At 44.7% G+C, this 15,561-nt stretch overlaps 1 protein-coding gene across 1 annotated transcript; it reads right to left on the bottom strand.

Moving 5' to 3' along the window:
• Positions 1-2,443: 2,443 nt before the first annotated feature.
• LOC146342481 (vomeronasal type-2 receptor 26-like) lies at positions 2,444-15,180 on the bottom strand. The gene is made up of 5 exons (XM_084807855.1): positions 15,145-15,180; positions 13,662-14,516; positions 7,586-7,813; positions 5,931-6,057; positions 2,444-3,345 (listed from the first exon to the last, which is right to left on the bottom strand). Exons 1-5 carry the CDS (start codon positions 15,178-15,180, stop codon positions 2,444-2,446), a joined length of 2,148 nt encoding a protein of 715 aa, XP_084663981.1.
• Between the last annotated feature and the right edge of the window lie 381 nt (positions 15,181-15,561).

The raw sequence follows: 15,561 nt of genomic DNA, 5'->3' as shown, positions 1-15,561 counted from the left end.
GGGAAGACGCTCCGCACCTCCCCCCGAAATCCTAACCTGGCCAGCTCCGCTCCACGGCAACTCCGTGGAGCCACCGGCCAGGTGCTTTCGCAAGCATGTGGGCCTGCTGACGCAAATGGTGGCAGCTACAGCGGCCGCCATTTGCATTCATGTTTTTGGCTGGGATAGGTTACATAAATATTTACATAACCTATCACAGCAAAAAAACAGGAACGCAAATGGCTGTGGCTACGGAGCCCACCATTTGCATTCCCTTTTTTTGCCCAGATAGGCTATGTAAATATTTACGTAGCCTATCATGGCCTCCGTAGGGACGCAAATGGCGTCCCTGCGTTAGCCGTGTGGGTATTTATGTAGCCTATCACAGCCTAAATGGGGAAGCAAATGGTGGCCGCAGACACAGCTGCCATTCACAAAGCAGCACGAATGGCACCAGGTAAGTACTCCATTTCACATGCCTTTTATGGAGTGGTGGGGTGGGGTGGGGGGCTTCATTCCACCACGGATTTTGGGGGGCCGAATGCAATGGCATTTGGCCTCACTGAGATCTGTGGCAGAATCCTCTGACATCCCTAGTTTTATACCATACTTGTTAGCAGTGAGGCAACATGACAGCAGCAAGCGTTAATTAGCGTTCATCTGCAACTTTCCCAGCATAGGCTAACAGTGCTTGTTCAGAAGGAAAACAATCAGAACTTTCCCAGCACAGACTCCTGCAGCTTTACTGCAAACAAGCTTCACTTCTCAGGCACATCCTAGGCCCTGATAAGATACTAGCCTTCATTAGCATGGAATGTGCTGAGGCCGCGCTATCGACCTTTGACTCATCTCACATTCTCAGAGGCCCACTAGCAAGGAAATTGTACCAATAATGAACCTAAGCAAAGCATTATGGATCTCTAGGCCACTCTAAAACTACAGGTGACTTGGTTAACCTCCTGGGGCCATTACACACCTTTTAAATCAAAAGTTTTTTTTAATTAATTGAATAATTGAATAAATTAGGGTTCATAATAATTGAATAAATTAGAGCTCTGGTGACGGGCCAGAGCCACCGCCACCAGAGCCGCCACCGCCGGAGCCAGATGGGCTCTGTCCCAGGGGGATTCCGCGGGGTGATGGGGCCTGTAGGGATGTCGGAGAATTTCTCCACGAATCTCTGGGAGGCCAAATGCCAATGCATTCAGCCCCCCGAACTTGGTGGGGAAATTCTCTGACACCCCCCTGCCCCCCCCGGGATGGGACTTACCTCGTGCGAATGTCCCTCTCGGCGGCGGGTCCCAGCAAATAGCGTTGCCCTTATTTTTGCCGTAGTCTACGTAAATCTTTACGTAGACGACCCATGCCCAAATAAGGAACGCAAATGGTGGCGCCCATGGGCGCCGCCATTTGCATACGCGCTTTTTATTTTTTTTCAAAGTCAGCCATGATAGGCTACATAAAGATTTACGTAGCCTATCACGGCTGACTTTGAAAATCTAGCCGTGATAGGCTATGTAAATCGTTACGTAGCCTATCACGTGTTTTGTTTTTTACAATTTACTTTTTTATTTCGCAGCTGGGGAGACGGGGCGCTTTCCTCCGGCCAGAATTTCAGCGGGGAGGGATGGGGCGCCTCCCCCCCAGCCTGAATTTCGGCCGGGAGGGGCGGGGTGCCTCCCCTCCGCCAAGAATTTCGGGGGGAGAAATGGAGCGCCTCCCCCCCCACCGAAAACAGCTGCAGGACCAGGTAAGGGACTTTTGTCCATCCTTAGATGGGGGGGATTGCTCTGTTCCACCACAGACTCCAGGGGGCTGGATCCTAAATAATCTGGCCTCACTGGAGTCTGTGGCAGAATTTCCCAACATCCCTAATATTATCTGGCTGGACTCCTCAGGGCTGTGCTCTTGTAGCCTTCTTTGGTACCTCTAGGATGGGTGATATGCTAATAGCATCCTGGTGTGCCTTGTTCTGGACAGCTCTGGTGGACAGAGATAGCTTCATAGGGTTTGGAACTGAGCAGATGTTGGTCATATCCAAGATGATTCAAGTAAGAAAGGGTCAATCGGTTCAACAGTGTGTGAGAGTTCCAGATCATGATGAATCCAAGAATGATCAACAAAGGAAAGTTCACTGGATTCTGGTGCACATGGTCTCCAACAGCAAGTGCTGTCCTGTCCTGGCTCTGCATAAGTGCTAGGATACTAGGGATCAGGATGAAAGCCCCATGCTCAGATATAAGGATGGGTCACAAGTTACGAGGAAAAATCTGGGAGCTAGCTAGATGTATTTCCCTCGTTTGGTCTCACCATTGGCCTTTGGTACACATTGTGGAGGCTCAAGGACATACATAGCTCCTGCATTGTCCAAAATATATACAGTTTCATCCACCACTAATATAGGGATACAATAAATGGAAATGACTCAAGAATAACAAAACATCTCAAAAGCTAAGTGTCACAATCAACTTTTTTTCCTTACTAATTGCTCTCTGGTGTTCAGTTCAGGTCTGAGTAATATAATGTAGCATTTGGGGAGGAACATACAAACTATTACACCAAGACTGGAGGTCAAGATGGAGAAGATCTCCACAGTCACCATGTATTTCCCCTTTATACTCAGGTACGTTGGGACAAAGGATACCCACACACTACAAAACAAAAGCATGCTGAAGGTGATCAGCTTGGCTTCATTGAAACTGTCAGGCAACTTCCTGGCAAAGAAAGCCACAGTGAAGCTGATGATGGCCAGGAGCCCCATGTAGCCCAGGACAATGTAGAACATGGCATCTGAGCCTTCATTGCATTGAACGATGATCTGAGTGTTCTGAGAGTGCATGTCAAACTCTGGGAAGGGGGGAGAGGTTGCCAGCCATAAAGCACAGATGCCAGATTGAATAAGGGAACAGAGGACCACCACAGATATGCCCAGCCTATTCCCTACCCATTTCCTCAGCCTGTTTCCTGGCTTGGTGGCTATGAAGGCTAGCACCACGATAATGGTTTTGGCCAACACACAAGAAACAGTGATGGAGAAGATGATGCCAAACATGGCTTGCCGGAGAAGGCAGGACACCTTTCCGGGCCAGCCAATGAATAGGACAGAACATAGAAAGCCAAGCAACAGAGAGGAAAGCAGGACACATGTAATGTTCCAGTTGTTGGCTTTGACAAGGGGGGTATGCTGGTAACGAATGAAGATCCATAACACCACAAGTGTTCCTGTGGAAAACAAAAAGGAACAACAAACCAAAACTCCTCCCAATGGTTCTCCATAAGATAAATAGACAATATGTTTGGAGATGCACTGATTGCGCTGGTCATTTGGATACTGATCTTCTGAGCACTTTTCACACTGATCTGCATCTGAAAGACATAAGCAAGGTCTCAGTATTTCTATGTTCTGCATTTAAGTGGGACCCATCAATTATACCTCCCACGAGTTTATACAATAAAACTTTGTTAAATGTCAGTGAAGAATTTTGTGCAATACCAAATGCAAAAGTATTGGACAGATTTCCTTCAATGCATTAGGAAGATATTAAATTGACATTTGTAATGTTGTATTTTCTGTGTGTGTACTTTGTTTTCAGTCACACTGTCATGTGTTTCCTAGTATTAATGCATGGGGGGGAGAGAGAAAGTAAATATAGCTGATATGAATGTTGGCCTTGGGAGTTGTAATCTTCATGCTGCAAATATACTCTATGAGATTTTGCTGGGATTACAGATTTTGGTTTTTATATGAAAAGGTGAAATGTGAAAATGGATATCTTGCAAGAGGAAATTATTATCTTATTTGCTCTGCTGCTAAACCTAGCAAACATTTCCTAGATGAACATTTGCAGCAGTGTTTCCCAGTCGTGGGTCCCCAGATGTTGTACTACAACAACTATCATCCCCAGCCAGCATAAGTGTAACAGCCCACCACAACTCACCAGACCAAGTCATCTTTCTTTTGCTGAAAACACCCAGGCAGAGAGGCAGCAGGCAGCTAGGCCTGAGTATAAAGTTAAAAGGGAGCACTGCTTGGGGATGGCTTGAGCTGATAAAGGTAGCACAGTACAGCTGTGGGGGAGGGAAGCCTTGGCAGCAACAGCTGGGCTTCATCAAGATTAGGGATGTACGAAAATCACTTACCTTTCAGGGATTATGCTGATGGTGTGGGGGGGGAGGCATACCGTCCCTCCACCCGGAATCCTTGTTGGGGGGGAGATGCTCCATTCCTCCCCCCCCCCAGAATCCTGGCCGGCCAGCTGTGCTCTGCAGCGATTCTGTGGAGCCGCCGGCCAGCTCCGCCAGCAGCCGGACATCCAGCTACTGTCTAGCAGGGACGCAAATGGCAGCGGCCATAGCCGCCGCCGTTTGCGTCCCTGCAGTCAGCTGTGATAGGCTACGTAAATGTTTACATAGCCTATCTTGGCTGATTAAAAAAAACAACAACAACGCGCGTACGCAAATGGCAGCGGCCATGACCGCCGCCATTTGCGTTCCTTATTTTGGCACATCTTAGTCTACGTAAACATTTACGTAGACTAAGACGGTGAAAATAAGGGGAATGCAAATAGCGTATAGCGTCTACGCTATTTGCGTTCCCCTTATTTTGGCCGTCTTAGTCTACGTAAATGTTTACATAGACTAAGACATGCCAAAATAAGGAAAGCAAATGGCGGAGCCCATGGCCACCGCCATTTGCGTATGCGCGTTTTTGTTTTTGTTTTAAGTCAGCCATGATAGGCTACGTAAACATTTATGTAGCCTATCACGGTGTTTTTTAAAAATCTAGCCGTGATAGGCTACGTAAATCTTTACGTAGCCTATCACTTTTTTTTTTTTTAACCTGGAAATGGTGGCGGCGGCGGCCGGTCGGAAGACCGGCCACCGCCGAACCACCGCCGAACCGCCACCAAACCACCGCCGAACCACCGCTGAACCGCCACCGGAGCCGCCGCCGGAGCCGCCGCCGCCGCCAGGAAGATCCACCCAAAGTAAGTCCCGTCCTAGGGGTTGGCGGGCCGTTCCGCCACCAATTTTGGGGGCCCGAATGTGCTGGCATTCAGCGTCCCCGAGATCCGTGGTGGAACCTTCGTACATCCCTAACCAAGATGCTGCTATAAAGCTCTGGGAAGGAGCAGGAAGAGGAGGGTGGTATGAAGAGTAAAAGGAGGGAAGACAGGCTGGTGAGAGTTGCTTGCAAGAGGGCAGACAGACTGTTTCTGCCAAGGCAGATGCTGGAAGAGGGCCTCACCTGCAACCACCACCCAGGGCTTCTGTTGCTGGGAGACCTGGAAATTACCAGTTGGCATTCACCAGAACACCTCAGGCATATCCAAGCTGGGGCTTAGCATCCTTCTCTGAGGCACCTGAGAGCCACACCCACAGCTTGGTCTGGAGAGCTACTTCCCTAGGAATGGACAGTCACTAGTGAAGAAAAACCGTGAAGGGTTGCTACCTGAAAGGCCAGTACTTCAAAAGGGGAGAGCTGGACATTTTTGTAATCTAAAGCCAGGAAGCAGGGGAGGAAGACATAATTCCTTTCCCTGAGGTGGAAGTCTGTATGCTGGCTTGGACTCAGTGCTGTAACTGAAGACAATGACCTTCGAATAAAAGCTGCTTGTGCTTACTGGTGGACTCTTGTAATTATGGAGGCTATGGAAGAGGGTGGGTTTAATGTACCCCTTCCAGAGGATATGTGCACAACAGGCAATGGTCAGGGATGACAGAAGTTGTAGATGAACAACATCTGGGAGCCCACAGTTGGGAAAGGCTTTTTAGAGGCTGCATTGAGCCCATGGAAAAGGAAGGAGAAAAAGGTTGGATAGACCCCTTGTGCCTTTTATTGACTTCCTCCACTGGAGAAGATGGGCATTATTAAAGCCATTCATATATCTGTTCTGGAAAATGTAACTAGAAATAACTTTCATCCAAAAACAAAGCATTGGTGTCCTTACCAGTATGGTTTGAAATACTCCCTTCAGGACACTGAGTGCAGTCATAGCAACAAATTTGCTCCCCCTGATGGACAATCTTGTTGTAACCAGACTGACAGCTCTCAACACACCTGGCATGGGGAACTCTCTAATGGAAACCAAAATTAAGGGATTTGATTCGGAAAATGAACTCATTTCTCATGGCTATAATTCTTTCAACGTGCTTTGTTGGAAAGCTCAGAACCAAACTAGATCTGGTGTTAACTGTGTAAGTGCAATTAATGTGCAGCAACAATTATACAGGGCTCTGCCAGTTCCAGTTTCTCGATAGCCCTTGGGCAAGATTCTATCAGGGATGTATGCATTTTGTTAAGTACATTATGTCTGTGTTTCACAGATTGTCAGCCATCTTCTATTTCAACATCCACTCATCGACGGAATAGATTTTTTAAAGGGATTATTACAATCCCATTCCACTTGCACTAATTCACACTTGTGCTAATGCATATTAGAATTAAACCACATTAGCACATGTGGAAATTAGCACTGATGTACATTCGCACAAACACACATTTGTGTAAATTCCCCCAAAAGTAAATAAATGATCCGCAAGTCCATACAATCTGCACTACTCGGAAAAAGCAAGTCTGCTCCAGAATCTGCAGGATGAATTTATAGAAATCCAAATTCCTATTGCAGATTTCTTCAACACCTCTACTATAAGTGGGCCACATCACTTTTGGGGGCCCATTTGTGCCTTGCCCATTCATTTGTGCTTACCCCTCACAATCCATACAACAACCAAGAGGGAGAGAGCAAGCCAAGTGGAACATGCTGATCTTGTCACTGCTTACATGTTCAGAGAAGACCGAACAGTGACAGAGAGAAGGAAGGGGGGCAGCTCTTGGTGTTAGAGGTGGGGTGTGGTCCTGGGGTGTGACTGATGATGCCAGCCTTTGACAATGACCCTGCTGTAGTTGCCTTGGGCCTTGCCCAATCCATACGAAATTCACATTTGATATTCACAATGATGTTTCCCCTAACTACATGACTTGCTTGGTTTCTTGCTCTTATGACTCCATCTGATCTTCATCTTTCCTCCATGCAAGCATAAATGCAATTGGGGGAGTTTGGGCTTCATTTGAAGTTTTGCATAAGCATTTCTTCTTTTGTAAATGGAAGCATGCATGGCTCAGCTCATCTTTTCTTTTTTTACGCTTCATAGAACAAGCTTTTTTGCATCTGTAAGAAGTGGCACCCAACTCAGATTTGTCTCATCTTTTTTTATTCACATTTCAGATTAGCCTTTCCCCTATTTGCTTCTCCAGCACTGTGGAGGAAAGCTACTGAGTCATTACACCCAGCATGCTGGGTAGATCTGCAGTATCTCAAACTTCTGTGGACTTCCATGAATTAGTGTAATGTTTGGATAGGATGTATATATCTAAAACCCAGTGTGCGGAAGCCCAAATCAAGCAACTGAAGTGGGTTTGGGGGCTATTTCATTATGGATGTTAGGGAAGAACACCTTATTCAAAAATTACCCCACACATGGATATTTTGACATCTTGGAGTTAACACTATCATGCCCAGTGAGCAGAGAAGGTCAATGAGTTTTTACTGTCCAGCACAGGTACAGAATATGGTTGAAAGTAAAATCCTCAGCATTTTCATACCTGTTGAAACTTGTGATTCCACACAATAGCACTTCCATTAATGATGAACTCTTTTCCAGCAGGAGCTTTGACACTCATCTTCCCAACTTGAACTCTCTGGAAAGATTGATTGGGGAATGTGACCGTGTTGACGATATCATATCCAAATGCCAGGTCCCCATTCTCATCAAAAAATATTTCTTCTCCAGCACTATTGTTAAAGCGGACGTTTCTCAGAAAAGAGTGAAGCTAGATTAGAGGAGAAAAAGCTTATAGTCTGTCAAATGGTGGAGGAGGCCTAATGTTATATCTTTGAAATTTACTTGAAAATATCAATTTCAATGTGAAATTTGACTCAATGTGAATTTTCAAGATTTTGTATTTTCAAAAACGAACACAACGTGCTTTTATTTTAAAGTGCCTATAACTGAGGGAAGGATGAGCATATGTTAGGGATGTATGGAACTTCCTGAAGGAATTCCTAGGATGTTCTGCTGTCCAGGTGCTGCTCAGGTCTAGCTACAGGATCTGATTCTTTGAATGGGAATCCCAGAGGAGCCCCAGGCCCCAGCCTCTATTATTTGCATACCTTACTTAAAAAATAGTTGTTCACAAGAAGGTATGCCATATAGGCACATATCCAAAAATGGCTGCAAGGGGTTTCTTGTTTCACATTCTGGGGGTTCCATCATGGGCCTCAACAGTTCCCTCATTGACCTGAAGACCTAAGCTGGATGTGATTCAGTTGATGTAAAGATGGCAGAGGATGAAGATTTCTTCACCACCAATTCATAGGCCTGAAAATGTGTTCTTAGCTGTGCTCGGTTGGATTCAGTATGAATTATTGCCATTATTGCTCAATATGCCTGTCTCCACCCTTCACGTTCCCTGGTTCTGGGGGCTTAATAACATTGAGGAACAGGAGACCTGGGAGTAATGCTTTTAATTGACCCTATCAAAGCCACTCTCCACAAAACTACAAAGGATCCAAGTAGGTCATGGGTCAGACCCATGGAACAGCCTCCAAAAATAAAGAAATGGAAGAAAAAATGAAACGGTGTTGTTTTACAGTAAAAAAGGGGGGGCAACAATATAGAAACTCTGTATAGCAATCTGAGAGTTACAGGGACAGTTAAAGTTGCATAAATCCACGATACAGAAAAAGTTAGTAAACTTGTTTATAGTTACCAAAACCACAATACATTTACTTTTGTACCTAAGGTAGTTAATTTTAAAACTTCACCTGGATATAGGAACTATTGTTTTGTTTTGTTTTTTAATTCAAGGAACACTGGATCATAATACAACAGACCTATATCCTGAAGAAGAGTTTATTCTAGATCAATTAACATTTAAAATAATTTTGGAAATGTTCTGTCATGATTAGGTTCAAAGAGGGTATTACAAACCTCTGCCCCAAAAAGAATACACAGACCCATATTTTTGGATGCCTCCCTCCTTGTATTATCTAGCCATGAGTGACCTGGAAGTCATTGAATCCCATTTCCTGCCATGTTCTCTGACTGCTTTATGAAAGCAGCCATGATGTTTTAACAATCAATGCAATGATAAAACTATTCCAATTTTTCTGTTATATTTGATTAAGAAGAGCCATGCTGGATCAGACCAAGGTCCATCTAGTCCAGCATTCTGTTCACACAGTGGCTGAGAGATCCTTGTTTATTGTCTGTTACAGTGTGTAGAATACTGTTTAAAAATACTGCTTAATGAAATACTCTTCAGAAGGCAAAAGTGTTGGGTCTTGGCAAGCTACAAGAGACCTCTGGAGTTGTGGGTTAAATCCAGATATCTCTTCACTAGAATGAAATACTTATTCAAGCTTGAATCACATAATTGGATGCAATTGTGTCCCTATGTTAAGGATGAGCCAGTTGAATTTTATTCACCTAACCCTAACTGTAACCCTAACCCATTATAAATCAGAGGGGGTTAGTAGGATCCATAGCCTATACGTAGAAAATGACTCAACAAACTGATCTGAAACTTGTCAGTGCAGGAGAGGTGGGTTTGAAGATTGTGAAGTAGAAAGAGCAAAAAATTGCTTATTTGTAAAAGTTTTAATTCGATAAGTGCCCACCAGCAATTTTCCAGGTATTGATTCCCCTCCCCCACCTCACACCAGCATGAGGTTTACTTTATAGTAAATTTCTCTGTACAATGCCCTTTGGAAAACAATTTATCATCCTTATGTAAGGAAGAAGGTGGATTAGGTGCAGTGCCCCAGATGAAGTATAAGGTATCTGTAAGTTGTTGTTTTTTTTTGGGGGGGGGGAGTGATTTTCCACTAGGGATGTACGAAACTCACCTTTTTGTGGAATTTTTTGCAGTGGGGGGGAGGCGCTCCGTCCCTCCCCCTGGAATCCTCGACGAGGGGGGAGGCGATCCGGTCCTCCCCCCTGGAATCCTGCCCGGCCGGCTCCTCTCCATGCCAGCTCCGCGGAGCAGCCGGCCAGGGCCATCCGCAGCCGGAGTTCCAGCCGCGGATGGGCTGCTGCGGATGCAAATGGCGGCCGCCATAGCGGCCGCCATTTGGATCCAGCCAGGCTGCCGTGATAGGCTACGTAAATACTTACATAGCCTATCACGGCACCCCCCCCCAAAAAAAAAACCAGCGTACACAAATGGCGGCTACGGTGGCTGCCATTTGAGTTCCCTATTTTTTGCTGCTTTAGCCTACATAAATATTTACGTAGGCTATACGACAAAAAAAAAGGGGGGGAACACAAATAGTGGCCACTACGCCATTTGTGTTCCCTTTTTTTTTTGCCGTAATAGCCTACGTACATATTTACGTAGGCCAAAACGGCAAAAAAAAAGGGAACGCAAATGGCGGCCACCGTAGCCGCCACCATTTGCGTACGCTGTTTTGTGTATTTTTTGCTGTGATAGGCTATGTAAATATTTACGTAGCCTATCACAGCAAAATACAGGGACGCAAATGGCGGCAGCTACGGCAGCCGCCATTTGCGTCCCTGCAAGCTGCCCAGCGGCCAGATGTCCTGCTGTGGGCGGCCCCGGCTGGTGGCTCCATGGAATGTCCGTGGAGCGGAGCCGGCCGGAGAGAATTTCGGGGGGAGGGACGGAGCGCCTCCCCCCTACCGTGAATGTCACCCTTCGAAAAGGTAAGTGACTTTCGTACATCCCTAGCTGTTTGACTCTACTGCGTTTGAAAAGGTAAAGCAAAATTCTTTTGATGGACTCAAATCAGAGCAGCACTGAAATGCAAGGAGAGTTTCCCCACACTGCCTGACCCTTTAACTGCTAAAGCACAAATTATTTAGGTACAGCATTTCAGCAATCTAAAGGTGCATATATCAGGAAAGCTTTGCCTGGTAAATGTCTGCCTGTCATACAACTGATTCAGGTATACAGCCCTGTAAAATTTGTAATTTTGTAATTTGTAAAAGTTTTAATTTGATAAGTGCCCACCAGCAATTGTACAGGTGTTGATTCTCCTCCCCCACCCCAGACCAGCATGAGGTTTACTTTATAGTAAATTTCTCTGTACAATGCCCTTTGGAAAACAATTTATCATCCTTATGCAAGGAAGAAGATGGGTTATGTGTAGTGCCCCAGATGAAGTATAAGGTATCTGTAAAAAAAAAAAAAATGGGAGGGTAGTGATTTTCCACCCCATTTTAGCTTATGGGGTTGACAAGAGAGCCAGTGTGGTGTAGTAGCTAGAGTGTTAGACTGGGAGTTGGGAGATCCAGGTTCTAGTCCCCACTTGGCCATGGAAGCTCACTGGGTGACTTTGGGCCAGTCACAGACTCTCAGTCCAGCCTACCTCACAGGGTTGTTGTTGTGAAGATAAAATGGAGAGGAGGAGGATAATATAAGCCACCTTGGGTTCCTTGCAAGAGGGAAAAAAGCTGGATATAAAGGCAATAAATAAAAATAAATAAGGCCAAATTCACAGTGTGGAAGTGGGAATAAAACGAAGTATGTTTACCTCTTTTCTGGATAGGAATGGGTACAGAATGTACTATGGTTACTAGGGAGACCAGACTGATTTGTTAGGCCTCAGGACTACTGCTAGGCCTCAGGGCTGCTGTTGGGCTTTATCTTGTATTTTAAAATGAAAGGGGCAGCTGAGTTCCTTTGTAAAGAGCAGAGGGTCCAGTTATATGGACGGCTCAAACTGACAAGGACCAATTTTTTTTTGTTCTTCCATTCTTAAAATAGGCTGTTTGTAGGGATGTCAGAGAATTCTGCCACAGATCTCGGTGAGACTGAATGCCAGTGCATTCAGCCCCCCGAAATCTGTGGTTGAATGAAGCCCCCCTACCCCCCACCCCGCGAAATGGGCCCAGAACGGAGCACCTACCTGCTGCCGTTTGTGCTGACTTGCGAATGGCGGCCGCAGATGCGGCCGCCATCTTCTTCCATATAGCCGTCATAGGCTATGTAAATACTTACGTAGCCTATCACAGATTAACTAAGGGAACGCAAATGGCGGCAGCTACGGCGGCCGCCATTTGCATTCCATTTTTTTTTGCCGTTTTAGCCTACGTAAATATTTACGAAGGCTATTACGGCGGGGAGGGGAAGGGAATGCAAATTGGGGGACACTACGCCATTTACGTTCCTTTTTTTTTTGCCATAATAGCCTATGTAAATATTTACATAGCCTATCATGGCAAAATACAGGGATGCAAATGGCTGTGGCTACGACAGCCACCATTTGCGTCCCTGTGCAGGCTGCCCAGTGGCCGGATGTCTGGCTGCGGGTGGCCCCAGCCGGTGGCTCCGTGGAATCTCCGTGGAGCAGAGCTGGCCGGAGAGAATTTTGGGGGGAGGGATGGAACGCCTCCCCCCCACCACGAATGTCACCCTTCGAAAAGGTAAGTGACTTTCGTACATCCCTAGCTGTTTGACTCTACTGCATTTGAAAAGATAAAGCAAAATTCTTTTGATGGAATCAAATCAGAGCAGCATTGAAACACAAGGAGAGTTTCCCCACACTGCCTGACCTTTTAACTACTAAAGCACAAATGATTTAGGTACAGCACATTTCAGCAATATAAAGGTGCATATATCAGGAAAGCTTTGCCTGGTAAATGTCTGCCTGTCATGCAACTGATTCAGGTATACAGCCCTTCTGGGGAGGTGGGAAGAACTCTATTAGCGTGTGTCAGAAATCTAAATTGTGGGGGCTTTTAGGGGGAGGGGAAGGCCATCCCATCCATCATATCTGTTCTTTCTTCAAGCATACATGTTGCTTTACTCAGTTCTATTTATTATAGCCCTGAATGACATGTAAAAATGCAAGATAAACATTCAAGGATATAGGAATTAAAAACAAACAAACCAGCAGAAGACATGGAATATGTCGAGACTCCCTTTGATTTTTTCATCAAAGCTTTGGACCCTTTATTTTTCAATTAATAAAGTCATCACTTAACAGGCATAAGCTAAGTTGTATGTGCATTCTTACCCTTCAGAATGGTGTCTGATTTCTGTTGAATTCATTGTAATATTTCTTCCTTTCTTTTTCCATTGAGTTTCTCATTTTCAGTCTCAGGTTTCCTTGATCAGAGCATTGTAGGAATAGCCTTCTCAAATGTAATGAATTTATCTAATGAATTCTCAAAACATAATGAAACCAGCCAGCGACAGACACCCTGTTCCAGAGTTGCACTGAATCTTTAACTAACTATAGCACAGGATATCATACCATATGCTTATAGCCTAATATGTTAATGGTGTATCCCTTAATATCTTAAAATTCCTGGCATTTTGGACGTTGAGCTCTTTGATGAGCTTCCACCGGGGTTTAAAAACCTGGCTGTTCAGGGGGGCATTTGGAGTGGGTTAGGGTTTTTTAGAGCAGTGTTGTTTTGTTATGTTGTTTTGTTCAGTTGATTATGTAAATTTGTTATTAGTATTGTATGCTGCCTAGAGTGGCTGGGTAGCTGGTCAGACGGGCAACTAATATATCTAATTAATAAATAAAATAAATAAACTTGGAAAGCCCATAACGCAAGATATTAAACCAAAAGGTATTTTGTTTATTGAATTTGTTAGTAACTGATAAGATCAATTTGTTCTGCAGCTATGAGGAAACATGTCTTACCTGCCATGGATGAACTTTCAAAAGATTCCCTTTTCTCCCAGTCCCTATTGCTTTCTGTTTGGCTCTTGATGAATGCATGACATGGAGAGCATGTGCGACAGCATAGACAGCATTGTAGATACTGTAGCTCTGTCCAGACATTCCCATTTCAAACACCGATCCAGGGAGGCTCCCCAGCTTCTCCTTCCCAGTGCAGTTTCCCTTGTTCAGGACATAGAGGTTATATACTGGGAGTGAGCAGGTAAATGTGCTGATCCAAAATTGCTGGATAAAATAAATCATAGATTTATATGGATTTAGTGTCTCAAGAAAGTCCTGATATCCTGGCACTGCGGTTGTGTGCAGTGTGAAGGACAAGGTGCCATTGAGGGATTTTGGTGTGAATCGATTCCAAGGAAAAACAGCAGTGAAATCCCACTGAGCAGTTATGATCCAAACCCTCTCCATTGGACGCATCTTTGCAAATTCATAATTTTCCAGAATTATTCGTAAACCCTCCATAGATTGACCATCCCCATGGACAAGGAACACATTGATTTTGTGCAACCAGAGTGTAGAAAGTGTTCTTCCCAGTATGTTAGTAAAGGTCTCGTTGGATGCACGACTTGTCACAGTTGGAATTGATTTTGTCAAAGCAATGCAGATACTATTCTGTAGGAGCCTTGGTCTCAGAGTTCGAAGAAATGTTTCTCCACTGTCATTGTCTGATATGAGGAGGCCAATCCAAGTCCACCCAAAATGCTTTAGTAACTGAACAATCCCATGATACTGAGTTATTTGCTCTGGAATCATCCGGAACAAAGGGGGGAACTGAGCTTTATCACTCATCACAGGGTCAAAAGTGCAGTATGTAAGCTAAAAGGGTAAAAAAAAAAAAATGAGAACACTCTAAAAATGCATCTTTTTTTCTTGAGTTAACTTAATGTACACACACACTCACACACACATGCTTTATCAATTCAAGAACACTTGAGGGAATGTACTTCATCAGTACAGCACATGCTTTGCAAGCAAAAGGTTTGAGGATCAATCCACAACATCTCCAGATGGGGCTGCAAAGACACCTGTCTGAAAATGTGAGGAGTCACTGCCAGTCAGTATCAACAATAGTGGCTAGATAGATCAGAGGACTGAAATGGTATAAGGCAGTTTCCTATGTTCTATGATATTATAAGCCAAGAACTATTATTTGAGAAAAAGTTTGCTGGACATCTGAAGGATTCTAAGCAAGGTGGTAGAAACAGCCTTTTTCTTTGTCTTGAAAACACTATTGTATTGAATTCTGGATCTGAGGTGAGGCACACCTCAGGAGAATAGGGACTATAAAGAGTTGAGGCCATCTCATTCCAAGATGATCATAGGAAGCATGCATTGAGAATATTACTCTGCTCAGTTGACTGAATAGAGCCTTTTTAAACTTCTGAGGGAGAGCTGCATTTCTTTCATTCCTAAAGGCTATGCCTTTGCATAGGAAGCCACATACCTGTGGAATCTTGTAGGTATTTAAGATGTTGGCCATTTGGATGGAGTTCTGGGAGGTAAGCCCACCAATTATGGCCATTGGCTTCTTCGCCCTGTCACAGATGTAGTTGAGGGGATTCCCCTGTGCTGTAAAGAGTAAATCCAAAGTGGTCCAAGAGGCTCTTCCTGGACTGAAAGCATTGTCATAGATCATGGATCCCAACGTAGCGTTGGGTAACAACTTGGCATTCTTGTTGACCTCATCAATGGCAAAAGCAAAGGCAAGGACATACCGGTAGTTTTTCGGCATTACGCTGCAATGGGAGTTTCACACAGTTTTACAACCTAATATTTAAGAAACATGCACATTTTCTTCCCATTCTAACATTCTAGCTGCTCTTTCAGAAGAAAAATATTGTGCATAGTGCTGTGGTCCCAT

This window comes from Heloderma suspectum, chromosome 6 (genome assembly GCF_057233095.1).
Source record: "Heloderma suspectum isolate Gila_16-S chromosome 6, 16-S_ref, whole genome shotgun sequence".
NCBI classification, from domain to species: Eukaryota; Metazoa; Chordata; class Lepidosauria; order Squamata; family Helodermatidae; genus Heloderma; species Heloderma suspectum.
This window is presented reverse-complemented; position numbering and strand designations above follow the sequence as displayed.